At 40.4% G+C, this 15,541-nt stretch overlaps 1 protein-coding gene across 3 annotated transcripts in view; it reads left to right on the forward strand.

The window, feature by feature from the left end:
- Positions 1-14,638, forward strand: part of Ccdc186 (coiled-coil domain containing 186) — a 35,107-nt gene extending 20,469 nt beyond the window's left edge. For all 3 annotated transcript variants that reach the window (XM_041661156.1, XM_041661157.1, XM_041661155.1), the window contains 10 exons: positions 143-247; positions 1,076-1,174; positions 1,338-1,424; positions 2,081-2,223; positions 3,637-3,892; positions 4,853-5,042; positions 6,171-6,251; positions 8,581-8,791; positions 9,958-10,177; positions 10,838-14,638. In XM_041661156.1, coding sequence (XP_041517090.1) covers positions 143-247; positions 1,076-1,174; positions 1,338-1,424; positions 2,081-2,223; positions 3,637-3,892; positions 4,853-5,042; positions 6,171-6,251; positions 8,581-8,791; positions 9,958-10,177; positions 10,838-10,921 — 1,476 coding nt within the window. In that variant the 3' untranslated portion in view covers positions 10,922-14,638. The remainder of the gene's footprint in view (positions 1-142; positions 248-1,075; positions 1,175-1,337; positions 1,425-2,080; positions 2,224-3,636; positions 3,893-4,852; positions 5,043-6,170; positions 6,252-8,580; positions 8,792-9,957; positions 10,178-10,837) is intronic.
- Positions 14,639-15,541: the final 903 nt, after the last annotated feature.

The following is a 15,541-nucleotide window of genomic DNA, read 5'->3' on the forward strand; positions in this document are numbered from 1 at the left end:
TCCAGCAAGGCCACACCTCTAATAATGCCCCTCCCTAAGTCTATAGGGGCCATTCTCATGCAAACCACCACAAGCAGGACTTTGCTGTTACTGTTCTTCACATCACTGTGATTAATTTTGTCTCATCACTTTGTCACTACAGGACACCAAAGATAAACTCAAAGAAACAACTACAAAATTAACACAGGCAAAGGAAGAAGCTGAACAGATCCGACAAAACTGTCAGGATATGATAAAAACATATCAGGTATATTTCCTTTTTGAAACAGACTAATTATCAGAACTCTGTTTTCACAACTTTATCCACCAAATTTGAAGTATACATGGATTTCTTAAGGCAGTTAAGGTAGTTGGCCTGGTGGGGAAAATGCTTGCCCAAGCAAGCATGAGGACTGGAGCACCCACATAAAAAGCTGAGTTTGGCAGCATACGTCTGTAACCTTGGCTTTGTCTGGGTGAAGAAAGTTGGGACGGGCAGATCTGTGGAGCTCACTGGCCAGCCAATTGGCCAAATCAGTCAATTTGAGGTTGTGTGATATCCTGTCTCAAAAATAAGGTATGTGGGGGGGGGAGCAATTGAGGAAGACCTGCTGTCACCTCTGGCCCCCATGGGAACATGGGCACACAATTGCACCACATATGCAGCACAGGCTAATCTTATTAGAGACCTTTTCATCAAAAAAAAATCATAGAAAATGTCAAAATAATTAAGAACAAAGTAAGGTAACTGAGGGAAGAAACACTAAATTATTGAAGATGTCAGGTATAAAGAATGCAGTCGAACATGGGCGTTGGTGTTATATGTAGAAGTTATATATTTGGGAATCACTTAGGAATCTGCTGGATTTTTGTCATTTTGAGAAAATAAATAAGAGCGAAGAAATGCTCAACTTAATCACCCTTCTGTATTATGTTGTGATTCCGAAGTGCACTGTTCTTGTTTCTGCAAAGTTAACATTTAAAATTGTTCAATGCATTCTTCAATTTTACCTGTATAATCTACTGCACAATTAGTAAACTTGATTGCAAAGCTTTGTTCATTTTTAAAGTGTACTTTTTATTGTTTTTACATTAGGAATCAGAAGAAATTAAGTCAAATGAGCTTGATGCAAAGCTCAGAGTCACAAAAGGAGAACTTGAAAAACAAATGCAAGAAAAATCTGACCAACTAGAGGTGAGGAGTTTAGTTCTTCTGTGTTGTATCATGAATATACGTTGGTTTGCATGAGAAAAGGAATGGAGTATTCATTACTGTCTGCATCCAAGACCTTTATAGAAGACGCCGGAAAAAAAGCTGGTAGTGCTCATGTGTTGCATTAGGTTTGTGTCTTTTCCAGATGCATCATGCCAAAATAAAGGAGTTGGAAGATCTGAAGAGGACATTTAAGGAAGGCATGGATGAGCTCCGGACACTGAGGACAAAGGTAATCAAATCTTCAGGCCTAGCTTAGAGTTGGGGTAAATAACTTTCACTTAGAATTTACTCTGATTTTTAGTGTCAGGGAAGGAATACTTAAAGTTCTTTAAAATAAAAGAACTCAGGAGAGAAAAAATAACATTTTCCCAGCAATGTTGTTGAGCTGAAGTGCTGTTATTCACTGGAAGTACTTTGCCATGCAATCCTGTCAGAGCACACTTGAGGTGTCTGCACCTTACATGTGGAGCTAAGGACAGTAAAGCAGGATGGGTGGACCTCGTGGTGCATAAAATATTCTTTAAGACAGACTACTTCTGGCTGTATTTAACAGTAAGATATCTATCATTGTAGTTTCTAACGTTAGTGAATTCCATGTTTATAGCCTTTGTTGTTAGAGTAACTGTCCTTTCAGTATTCGTGTGCTGTCTCTACATGTGGCTCATTTATGTAGAAATAGGGTTTGTGCAGTGTCTTCCCGTTCTGTCAGCTGTTCCCAGGTGGGATGGCAGGGCAGGTTGTTCCTTAGATCAGCAGATGGGGGCAGTAGAGCAGCTTCCTATCATCTCACCAGCACTGTAGCATTATCTCGGGGTGCTGCCTGTCTGAGGCAGTTCATCAGAGTGTGAAGGTCTGTGCTGCAGCTTGACTGTGATCATTTTACAGGCGAAATGTCTAGAAGATGAACGCTTGAGAACTGAAGATGAATTATCAAAATACAGGGAAATCATTAATCGTCAGAAAGCTGAAATTCAGAATTTACTAGACAAACTGAAAATGACAGATCAGGTACAAGAGGAGCTTCAAAGGTATGAACTGAGTGACGAGCTGTTAATGCTGTCTCCAGATAGCATCTTTAAGTACAGCTACCATATCAAAGAACAATTTTTATAATTCTAGTTGACAGTTCTTCAGTTTGTGTCTTTGGATGTTTTACATTGTCTTTAACTTCTAAAAGTCAAATTAAAGTTTAAAGTTTATATTTCATAGACACTGACAGGAATCATTCATAGATGGGGTGAACTTTGTCTGTCTAACTTCACAGCTGTCCCTCTTCTGAAAGAGAGGCCTGGATCTGTACCCACATCTTTACCTTTGAATGTCTGTGGCTTCAGGTCAGAGCTGGCATCATTCCTTGACATCTCAAAAGCATTAAACTTGACTCCCATGTCATCCAACAGAGCCTGGGTTCAGGTTAAATTTGTATTATCTCTGCTGCCTGTCTCCATGAAGAAGTGCTCCTTGCCCTCACTGCCGCCTTCCTCAGCTAGGCTACAGTGTGCCTGTGACTGGCCCTGTCCCCTCTCAGGCCGCTTCTCTCCTGAGTTGTACTGCTTTCTCCCTCCTAGCCTGTGATCAGTTACAGGAAACAGAGGAGCTGTTGGTGACTCTTTTTTCACTTTCTTGTGCTCAGTTCTTTGAGCTGCCGGCATTGACAGCCATTGTCTCTTATCATTGTACCTGAAATGGTCCTACCCTGAGTTGGATTATTCTTTCTGCTGTGGGTCCTATGATTACTCCTTTATCTATTGTCTATCTAATGACTTTCTTTTTATACATTTATATTCTTTTAGAACTTTTATGTGTCTGAATGTTTACCTGCCTGTATGTATGGGCATTACATGCATGCCTGTTACCTTTGGAGGCCAGAAGAGAGAGTGAGGTCTCTGGAACTGGAGTTACAGATTGTTATAGGCCACCATGTTGGTGCTGGAAACCAAACCTGGATGTCTGCAAGAGCAGCCAGTGATCTTAAGCGCTGCCCCATCTCTCCAGCCCCTGGAAACAGAAGGCTGCTTAGAGACAGCCACAATGATCCACTGAGTTTTGCCTGTGGCTGATTTCACAGTGCAGTGACAAAGTACATCTGAGGCAAACAGCAAACAGCAGCCGCAGCAACAGCATAGCTCAGAAACCTGCCTGCTCGTTCACAGGATGGTGGTCACACGTACTGAGCTCAGGCAGCCTGCTCGGTGTGTCCTCACGCTCCTGTCATTGGCCTGCTGCTAGAGAAGCTCTTTGAAAGCAGGCCCTGCTAGCCGTGCTCACTTACCTTAACAACTCTTCCCTCAGCATATGAGTGTGTCATGAATGTTTGAATGGATGCATGATTACAAGTGCCTCTGTGTAAAGCTTTCTATTAAGCGAGAATTTCCACACCATTAATTTAATTTTTTTAATAGCTTATTTAAGTTTTCTAATATATAAACTTTGTTTTTTAGTGGTAAACAAGAAATCGAACATTTGAAGGAAGAAATGGAAAGCCTTAATTCTTTGATTAATGACCTACAGAAAGACATCGAAGGCAGCAGGAAAAGGGAGTCTGAGCTCCTGCTGTTCACGGAGAAGCTCACTAGTAAGAATGCACAGCTGCAGTCTGAGTCCTGCTCTCTGCAGTCACAAGTGGATAGCCTCTCCTGCAGTGAGAGTCAGCTGCAAAGCCAGTGCGAGCAAATGACACAAACGAATGCTAACTTGGTGAGGCTAGTGCACATTTTGTTTTCCTCTGTGTATGTCTGTGCACCACATAGTGCTGTGCAGAGGTCAGCAGAGAGTGATGTTCCTCTGTCCACTGGAAGAGCAGCCAGTGCTCTTAACTACTGAGTCATCTCTCTCCAGCCCCCAGAGTTAGTTTTTAAAACAACATAGCAAGAAGTACAGGTTGCATTTCTCTTACAATATCAAAGTATACTGTAATTAGGTTTAGGTTCTTTTAGTAATACCTGGTAATTTTAAATTTTATAAAAATATATTTGCTTTTCTGTTTAGTGAATATAATTCATATAATAAAATTTTCTAAAATGACAAAGAATATTGAATTTTTTTAAAATAAGGGAACCATGATTTCTGTCATTCTTAACTAGAATCTCAATCTTTTTGAGGGTATTTATTTATTTATTTATTTTGGTAGTTTAGAGTGGTATAATACTCCTGGGTAATAAAAGTGTCGTCTAATTACTCATAAAAATAATTTTAGCCAGTAGGGCTAGTGGTGGCATACAACTTTAATCCCAGCACTCTGAAGGCAGAGGTAGGTAAAACTCTGTGAGTTCAAGCCAACCTTGTTTACATAAGCAGTTCTCAGGCCAGCCAGGAATACAGTGAGATCTTGTTTCAATAGATAAATAAACGAATGAATAAATTGAGTCATTAGGAATGTAGTAAGACCTTGTCTCAACAATATATAAATACTATAGAAATAACAAATAAATAGATTCAGTCTTTTGAATTAAAAAAATCCAGAGACTTACAGTGCAGATGTGTCCCACACTGAACATCACCCCCACCATGTTGATGTTTGCTGGGCTGCTGGGTGAAGATGGGCAGGAGCTGTCACAGGAGAGTCTATTTTTCCTTATATTTTTAAGTTTCTAAAATGAGCAATAATTGGGGGTGGGGTGAGGAATGCTTTTTAACCATATGGTACTTTCTGTTCAGGAGAGCAGATTGCTCAGAGAGGAAGAGCTACGGAAAGAGGAAGTCCGGAGCCTGCAGGCCGAGCTCTCCACTGCGCAGATGGAAGTTAAATCCCTGAGCACCCAGGTGGAGGAACTGAAAGACGACTTAGTGACGCAGAGACGCAAACACGCTGCTAACGTCAAGGACCTTAGCAAACAGCTTCAGCAAGGTACTCATGTCTTCATGTTGACTTCAGCATATGTCTGTGTTAGAGACTGCTGTGGGAGGCATGCCGTCTCTGTGTGCACCCACATGCCATCATCCTTGTGCCTGTCGTCCTGACTCCACATACCCAGTCTTCTGCCTCACGCTCCTCAGGGTTGGGAATAAAGGAGTGTGCCACTGTGTTATATCCACAGAGTAAATTAAAACTGCTAAGATGGCTAGGTTGCAGTTCTGAACATAGTTTGCTCTCATGCTAAAGGCTGTTTATTCACAAAGCCATAGAATATACAAATCAGGAAAATTCCTTTGGCCAATTGGGAGGGAGAATCTAAACCTTTTTACTTTGCATTCCAAGACAGGGTTTCTCTGTAGCTTTGGTGCCTGTCCTAGAAATAGCTCTTGTAGGCCAAGCTGGCCTCAAACTCACAGAGATCTGCCTTCCTCTTCCTCCTGAGAGCTGGGATTAAAGGCGTGCGCCACCACCAGCTAGCTACAAAAAAATCTTAAATGTATTTTCCTCCTCCTAAAACTCATGTATGCTAATGCATGCCTGCAATCTTGCAGGATCAAGTTCATCCTCAGCTACATAGTGAGTTCAAGGCCAGCTAAATTCAGTTCTTTTGTTGTTGTTGTTGTTTAGTTTTCTTGAGCTTTCTCTGCTTTTATGTGTGTGATATTTGGCCTGCACACCTGCTGTTCATGGGCATCATGATCCTCTGGGACTGGAATTATGGATGGTTGTGAGCCATCACGTGGGTGCTGGGAATTGACCTGGGTGTTCTGGAAGAGCTCTTAATTTCGGGTCTATCTCTCTTGCCCTGTTTTTTCACACATGTAACTGAAGGCAGATTTGGGAGTGATTTCTGATATTGAGAAGGATCTGAAAGTTAACAGTCAGTGTAAGCAGACAGTGCTACTCTCAGTTGTATTTGTTTTTATCTAACCTGTGCATTTCCAAACGTCATGTTTATATGAATGGCACCTCCAGTGTTCTAAGATACATCTCAAGAACCTTTGTCTTGTGGTCTATGTCATTTTTCCCAAATGACCCTAGCAGTTAATAAATATCACATGACATGAGCAAATAAATGTTGATTAAAACTGTCACAAGTGATCTCTTTCTTTTTTTCAGCACGGAGAAAATTAGACCAGACTGAGAATGGAAACTATGATAAAGAAGTCAGCAGCATGGGAAGCCGTTCTAGTTCATCAGGTAAAAATGAGCTCACTTGGTAGCAATTGTTTTAAAAAAAAAATTTAAGAAGTATTTCTATGCTTTGTTTTATTATGAGGCTTAAAATGGGCATTACATATAATTAATTATATTGTAGAAAATCTACCTTATTAAATATTTACATTCTGCTCTTTGACAAGTTTCCAGGTTTGTCTTGGGCTCTATATGAGGCCCATTTTCTTTGCCTGAACTTTTGTATCTGTGCAGCCTTTCCTCTTTTAATTTCTGAAATTTTGATTTATATCCAGCCATATCCATTATGTGGACTCTGTTCCAAATTTTAACACCTAAGAAGAATGGCCATCCTTATTGTAGCATCGGGTTTTATGCCTCTTGTTCTCCTTTGATAGTAACAGGGGATTGGTTTCAGAGCATGCAGTGGATACTAAAATCTTTTTTAAATGGTGCGGTCTCTGTGTGTATCTGTGCCATCCCCCCACAGACTTTAATTCATCTAGAGTGTATAGATAATATCTCAGGTCTAACACAGTGTGAATGCTAAAGTATAGTTATTGAGCTGTTTGTTTAGGTCATAAAAATTTGTATATGTTCAGTATAGACACTTTTTAAAAAGTATTTCCAGTTTGTTGTTTGTTGAACCTATAGATGGGGATTTCACACATATGGAGGAGACAATTGTGTGTCTGTATTTATTCTGTTTTTCTCTGTCTCTGCCTTTCTGTTGATCCTTTGTTTTCTTTCTGTTAGAGTATAAACATTATGTGTTAGGGTCAAAGCCTCAGCAGTAGTTACCAGAGTAACAGAATATGTGAACAGAAAGTACCTAGTTCGAAATTGCCACTGTATCTTAGGTCCCATCTTACTTGGTCATGTAATGGGGCTAGGGTATCATTTCCTCAGGTCTGTGACAGGACTGAGGAGGCCATTCGTGTTAGGTGAAGAGGTTCAGACACTGATCTGCCGGGGTCTGCTGGGATGCTGACATTTACAGTGTAGTAATAAGAGCTGCTGGGCTGCGTCCCCAGCACCCCGGCCGCCTGCTTGGCTAGCTTTTGCCCCGAAATAATTACACGAAAACTGTATTCTTTTAAACACTGCTTGGCCCATTTCCATCTAGCCTCTTCTAGGCTAACTCTCGCACCTGGACTAGCCCATTTCTTATCATCTGTGTAGCGCCCCTAGGTGCGCTTACCGGGAAGATTCTAGCCTACGTCCATCCTGGGTCGGAGCTTCATCGCGTGCGTCTGCCTGGGAGCTGGGAGCATGGCATCTCTCTGAGGCGTCTGCTCCCGAGAGGAGAGCTGTGGAGTCTGAGCTCACTTCCTCTTCCTCCCAGCATTCTGTTCTGTTTACTCCACCTACCTATGTTCTAACCAATAAAATGGGCCAAGGCAGTTCCTTTATTAGCCAATGACCTTCCTCCATCATTACAGAGTCTAGGCATGGGGAGCACAGATACTACATGCATTATTGTACTGGCATCTAAATGAGGGTAGCAATCCTATGAGGTAAATCACTATTGTTAGCAGAAATAGCTTAGGCACTGAGGTAACATGTACAAAACACACTAGTAATGTGACTAGTAAGTGGATTTGAACAGTGATTTTGCCTCTATTGTCAGTGTGTCGGTCACTTTCTTCTGTATCCTGCAGAATATCCGACAGGTATGTCCTCCCCTCCCACACATGCCTCTTTTCCTCTCCTACCCTGTAAACAGAGACTGCTTGTTTGTTTCCCTGCCATCCAGACCCGAAATGATCCATTACAACACTGGTTGGCCAATGACTTAGACATATTCCTGCCTAACTCTTACATCTTAAATTAACCCGTTTCTATTCTGTGTATCGCCACAATGTTATGGCTTACCTGGTAAAGTTCCAGCATCTTTCTCCTTCGGCAGCTACATGGAGTCTCCCTGACTCCACCTACTTTCTCTCTGTATCTCTGTTGGGATTTCCCACCTGGCTTTACTCTATTAAGCCACTGGCTGAAACAGCTTCTTTAATAACCAGTGGTAATATAACATATTCATAGCATACAGAGGGGAATCCCTCATCACTACCCTTCTTTTTTCACCTTAATGTTCTTATTGTTTACTCTTTGAGTTCTTTAAGCTTGCTATTCTTTTTTACTTTTTTTAAGATTTTGTCTGTTGTCAGTTTTTCATCTTGATCCTGTGTGACATAACAGGCATTGCTGACCGCTGCTGTTACCTGTGCTTTCACAAAATAATGGTGGTCACAAAAAGCCCATTATGTGTCCTTTGCCCAGCACTGGGCAGTTACTGTGAATGAAATGAGGAGGCCTAGGTCACACACACTGACTGAACTTGCTTTTCTGTCTTCAGGGTCACTTAATGCTCGCAGCAGTGCTGAAGACCGATCTCCAGAGAATACCAGCTCCTCGGTGGCTGTGGACAACTTCCCAGAAGTGGACAAGGCCATGCTGATTGAGAGAATAGTGAGGCTGCAGAAAGCGCATGCCCGGAAGAATGAGAAGATAGAATTTATGGAGGACCACATCAAACAACTAGTAGAAGAGATAAGAAAGAAAACCAAGTATGTATTACTATGGTAGTATAGCCTGTGTTAGAGGACTGCCATTTGCATGCCCTCAGAAACTGGTGAAATGCTGGTCTTTTCCATGGGGTTCATCATGTTATCCAGGCTGGCGTTGCATTCCTGGGCTCATGTGATCCTTCGGTATCAGCTCCTTGAGTAGCTGGGACTATAGGCAAGCGACTCTGTGCTTGGCTTAGTGATTCCTTTGGCATTCCGTACACCGTCTTTTTTGATCACCTGTTGTATTCTAGGTTTAGGGAATACAAAGAGAAAGAAAACCAAGTTTCTCCTTAAAGGTAAAACATCAGGAGAGAGAATGAGGGAGAGGGAGAGGGAGAGGGAGAGAGAGAGAGAGAGAGAGAGAGAGAGAAGAGAGAGAGAGAGAAAGATGAGAGAGGGAGTGGAGGGGTAGTGGTTTTGCTTTTTAACATACTAAATAACTGGGGACATTTTTTTAAAAATGCATTTAGCTTTTAAAAGATATATGAAGTTTTGAGAATTTTTTTCCTAGTGGTCAAAACCTAATGGGATAATAATTGAGCTCCTCTTGGTATAAAACTTGGGGCTGGTTAATCAGTTCCGTAGGTCCACTCATGCTTCTGCTGAGTGGGTTCTCTGAATCTTCAGGTTAGTGCACTAAGTTTATAAGACCAGCCCTTACCCGCAGGGGACAGACCCCAGCTACACTGCAAACCCATCTTAGCTGAGCCACAGACTGTGTGGCATCACATTCCTCTCACAGACACCACACTTAAGTAAGAGCTGTCTTCATATGAAAGTCTTCTCCTGAACCTTTTAAAGTTATTTTGAAATAATTTTAGACCTATAGAAAATTTCGCTTGTAGATTTTAAAAGAAAGGACAAAATAGAGTTTAATAGAAACTATTAACAGAAATCAAACCAATAAAGTAATGACTAAATATTTACATACAAGTACGGAAAAAAACAAAAAAGCTGTGTTTATATTTCTTTAAATACCCCAATACAATGAAAAAGGGACAGTTTAGGACACCATTTAGTAAGGGAAATTCTACACCAACTTAGGTTATTGGTCTAACAGATGTATATTTTATGTTAATCATCTTTATGCTTATGATTCATTGATCCCTATAATTTCCAGGGTTTTATTCTGCAAGCACACAGAGTATCATTTTGTTTTGCAGAATAATTCAGAGTTACATTTTACGGGAAGAATCAGGCACACTTTCTTCAGAAGCGTCTGATTTTAACAAAGTGCATTTGAGTAGGCGTGGTGGCATCATGGCGTCCCTATACACATCCCATCCCGCTGACAGCGGGCTGACTCTGGAGCTTTCTTTGGAAATCAACCGGAAATTACAGGCTGTTTTGGAAGATACATTGCTAAAAAATATTACTTTGAAGGTATTTGTGTTTCCTATTCATTTCCCACTCCGTAAGTGTGGCACAATGATGCCTCTTCATAGTTGGCTAGCACCAGCTGTTTACCTACCACAGGATACCATGGTACCCAGAGATAAAGTCAGTGTCAGGCACTGAGGTGGATTTTTCACTTCTCTGTGGATGGCTTTTGCCATATGACTGTAATTAATTATAATTTTTTAACATTATAGTATTTTAAGTGTATTTTGTGACTTTTTTTCAACTTTTCTGTCTTTGCTATGCATGGACCTTAATAGCTACTAATAGATTTTTAAAATACTTTTTAATCTTAAGTAGTCGTTATGCATTAAAACTTAACATAGCTGCAGTGAAAGATTATAACTGGGTCAGGTGTGGTGGTGCACGCCTTTAATCCTAGCACTTCTGGGAGGCAGAGGCAGGAGGAGTTTTGTGAGTTTGATACTAACCTGGTCTGTCTACATAGTGAGTTCCAGGACAGCTAGAACTACAAAGAGAAACCCTGTCTCAAAAACAAGAACAGACCTATTTCACTAAAACATGTGTCTAGTTTATATCAGTAGCAAGAACTAGTCACTCAGTCTCACAGTTGAGGCAAAAGCAGTTCACAGGGTACTTGTATTATACTCAGTACTTCTGTTTTCTCTTCCCCACTTATTAAAGGAAAATCTGCAAACACTTGGAACAGAAATAGAACGCCTTATTAAACACCAGCATGAACTGGACCAGAGGACGAAGAAAACCTAACACAAAAGTTCTTGCCCAGTAGACAGGCAAGAGCCACAGAGCAGCAGGTGCCACTGTCCAGTGTCCTGAAACAGTCCTTGCTTTGTGTCAACTAATCAAAAATTCATTTTACTTCCCTGTGTAGAAGTGCCCTTTTATGAGTGCATTGGTGTGTGTGCCATAACTGTCAGCTCAGTGAAGTTCATTTCTATGCGGTGTAGTTCAGCCCCCTTGTCACCGACTTCAACATCTAATTCGCTTATTGCCCTAAAGTGCTAACTAAACATTAGTACAAGGGTTTCAGAAAAAAAAAACAAAAAACTTTGCCATCTTTCTTCCCGTAGTGATTTCTTCCTTGGAAAGTGTTCGCAAAAAGGTGTTCTCCATCCATCCGTTCATTGTTTCTGCAGCACAAAAAGAAACCTAGAGAAACCATGAAGTTTTCCAGTTTTGATCTGGACACAGTGATCACCCTGTAGTTCTAGCTACTTCAAAGGCTAAGGAGGATCTGGAGCTCATGAGTTCAAAGCCAGCCAGGGCAACATCCCAAAACCCCATCACAATTAGCCCTGAGTTGTGCTATAAGGATGGATATGAGTGCTTAATTCTGATTTTAATGACAACGAGACAGAAAAGCTGGCTGTTGGTAACTAGCAGTGACCAGGCACTATTTATGTCTGTCAGGTTTCCTTATTTGGCATAGCTACATTTTTCACATTTAGGTTGTTTGAGTTACTAGTTGAACTTTTTAAATCTTCAGTTATACTTAAACTATGATTTTAATTAATGTATATACTTAAAAATGTCCTGTGGATTTGTTAAACTTTAAAATGTGAAGTGAATCCAATCATCAGAACAGATAAATGAAGACTTTGAAACTGACATTCATTAGTTTACTGACACTGTGTAGAGGTGAATGACAGACTTATGGCAGTGGTTCTCAACCTGTGGGTCGCGGCACTAGTAAAAGTAACAACCACTGGGTTAAGGGGTTTATGAAGACCACATTCCCAAGAGAAGCCAACACTTAGCACTGTTGACTTTTCATGTGTGCACCCATTCTTCATTCTTGATAGTTAATTAGCATAATGAAACACTGTTTCCCCAAATGTGATGTTTCACTATATTATTTAAAGCACAGTTATATCTTCATAGCCAGAGGAACATAGAGCCAAATTGTTGTATCTTGTTGGATATTTACAGTATTTAAGATGTATACTTAAATGTTGCCAATTGTAGTACCAATGTTTTTGTCATTGAATTTTTTTTCTCACCTATCAGAACCTAAACACTGCATTATGTTCAAACCATCTATATCCTGGGAGACCTTGGATCATATTGGCAAGCCTCTATTTGTTTTGTGTTTGGGCATTTTTCCTCTTAAGGAACTTGAACTTAGGGGGTAGACCTTTAAAGAATTGTATGGGCTCTAGCGGGCATAGTAACACTTGCCTGTAACCCCAGCACTCAGGAGGTACAGGAAAATTAAAGGGCAGCCTCAAGAATAAAGTGAATTGGAGGCCAGCCTGGGCTATGTGAAGCCCCTTTTTATAAATAGAATTGTGTGGGCTCTAAAAATTTGGATCATGTCCTTTTAATGTGTTTTAACATTTCCTTAAATCAACATTGATTATAAATGTAATTTACTAAATATTAGATGTCAATATAGTGTCTTTTTGTGATATCTCTTGTTATCCAAAAAGTATCTCTTAGCTTCAGAGTGAAAATGTGTTCAAAGTTGTTTTATTTTTAAATAGTTGTAAAAAGTATTAGTCATAATGTCTTGCTCTTTTTATTATTAATAATTTATTAGAATAAAAAATAGGGTAAGTGCAATAAATTCTGGATTTTCCCCCATTTATTCCTAGACATGCTGTAACACTCCAAAGGTCTACATAGCATAGTCAGTTTAGCTACACTTCCCTGGTTTCTCAGGTGATATTGATTCATAAGTTAAGTGATTGGATTTTCTAATTCCAAGACACAAACATGCATAACAGTGACCAAATAGTGATCATGTCCACAGTATTCTGTACCTGTGTATGGAATACTTTAAATTATATATACATTCAGTACAGAGTGAACAAATAGTGTTAATATTTATGCTACATGTACTTGGAAAACTTAATAATGGAATAATTAAAGATATTACTAAAAGCCATACTTTTATCATACTACTGTCTTTTTCCTATCTCTGAGGCTTAAAAGCTGGAAAAGGAATTTTTTTTTTTCACTTGCCATCTCCTGTGTCCTTCCATACATGGTCAGGACTGAGCAAAGTAATGTATAAAAACGCGTGTGCTGAGGAGAGAACCTTCTGACTGATTTATAAACGCTCCACTCCAGATTTCTCGGGTCCTCCTGATCGAGTATGTGGAGGAAAGAACCTGAGAACCCAGGGAGACTTGTTGTATTTGATCATTGTTAGTTACAAATGTGAAGGACTGTTTTAGTTATTTAATAATACTTTGGTATCCTTGGGCAAGAAATTGTGTGTGTCTGTGTGTGTGTATCTGTGTCTGTCTGTCTGTGTATCTGTGTGTGTATCTGTGTCTGTCTGTCTGTGTGTGTCTGTGTGTATGTGTATCTGTGTCTGTCTGTGTATCTCTGTGTGTGTGTCTACATCTGTGTCTGTCTGTGTATCTGTGTGTGTGTCTGTCTGTCTGTGTGTGTGTACATTTTCCCTGTTCTCATTTGAAAGTGAATGCTCATCACTCGTTTTTCCCTGAACCCCCGTTTTGGTTGTTAAAACAGTCTCAGGGGTTGAACATGGTGAGTTTGGACAGAATGAACAATTGTTGGTTATTTTGTTTTGTTGTATGTAACTATTTAAAGTGGTTCAACAAGACTACACGTGTCATTTATTCATTTAAGAAATATATTTGCGTAATAGACACCTTGTCCGGCACCTAGAGGAACTGTCTCTAGGAACTAGCGGTCTCATGACAACAGCAGGACAGGTCTTCAGACCTCGCTCCCGCGTTAGCCCGTTAGTGGGCTAAGAAGAAAGTTGATCGATTTGCATGGTAGACAGCTCGACAGTCCCAGTTTGACCTGGAGCTCTCACTGGGGAGCATTGCGAGCACAGTGCTGTTTCCATGGTGCTTCTGCACATCTCACTTGGTAAGGGGAAACCTGAAGACTATAGCATGGTGTTAGACCTTTATCACCTGCTTGACATCCCGAATGAGTCTGTCGTTCAGCCTTCCAAATTCTCTCTACAGGATGTCGATTATTTTCTAAATATTTTTACAAGAAAATTTAGGCTAAAATCTGAAAGAAAAAAAAACTCAGAAACTATTAATAATGTAAATGTGATATATGTTGCTCTGGTAAGGATATTTTTTATAAATAAGGTCATTCACGCCTTGGGACTGTTGACTCTACTAATCTGCTTTTCGAGATTTGTTTTTTTTTGTCCAGCGAGGAGTTCACACTGACACTGTTAAACACTGTTAATCTAGTTGGTGGCACTAGTGACTGGAAGATTGTCAGAGGTGAACAAGAGAAATCATTGAGAAAGCAAACTAAATGAAAACTTAGTTGCATATTGAAATGTATATGTTTCTTCTCGAATGGACTCCTGAACTGCACACGGCTGTCCTTCGTGACTGCATGGACGTCCACGTTGTATAGCTACCCCTGGATTACACTGTGCACTCTGTACATACTCTGTATAAAGCGATGCTCTTCAGGGGTCTGTATATTCTGTACCTTATTAAATAAGCAGTGCCTGTTTACCAAGCTGTGTCTCCGTGGCGTCTGTAGTGACTTTACACACTTCACATGGCTAAGCAAACATTCTCCACCAGCAGCAAGACTCTTATAAACTGCTTGATTTTGGCTTTTAAACTAGACTGATTATTCTTGCTTCTCATATGTATCTTTATCCTATCAAATATGATTGAAGTAAGGTTAAGTTGAATGCCAGATTTCATTTTAAATTTAAACTATAGATAGCAAAACTGGGTATTTTATAGAAGACGTTAGTTCCACAGACTAGAAAGTTTCCTTCTGGCTGGTAACCTTGTGGTACAATCTGATGTTTCACAAAACTGTGATTCTTCTGTGCAAAAATGTGTTAACACGCAGTGAGTATTTCACATCATTGGTGTTGCCTTGCATCTCTCTGGGGTTCTGGTGCTTCCTGCCCTGAAATTCAAATCTGTAGAATGCGGTACCTGACAGCTATGGCAGCTTCCACAGTGTCCTCTGTAGCTGCCTTTCAGGAAGCAGTGCGTATGTGCTCACACATCCTGCTTCTACTGGCTAGTCATTGACTAACATCTAAGAAACTGTTTGTGTAAAACAGCACTTCGGGTAGAAGGAACATGGGGAATTTCCAGTCATCTTTCATTTCCCTAGGGCCATGCTTTTTTCTGGACTGCCCATCCTTTGACATGGCAGTTTCTAGATAAAATAGACCAGGAACTACATTTGTTTCAAGAGAGACTACATTTTTGAAGTTTTTGTCTTTAGTGCTAATGGAAACGGTAAGGGCGGGAGGTGGGTTTGTGTGTTCAGCACCCTCCAATGTCTCTTGCCTCAAGCACTTTCAAGTGGCTTTTATTGGACCTGTATTGTGAGCACCCCCTTAGCGCACAGCTCTGCTGCCCTTGCCGTAATCTTTGTTGCATTTCT

Source organism: Microtus oregoni, unplaced genomic scaffold, assembly GCF_018167655.1.
Source record: "Microtus oregoni isolate MIOR12 unplaced genomic scaffold, Mior012 000012F_ref0000307, whole genome shotgun sequence".
Lineage (NCBI taxonomy): Eukaryota > Metazoa > Chordata > Mammalia > Rodentia > Cricetidae > Microtus > Microtus oregoni.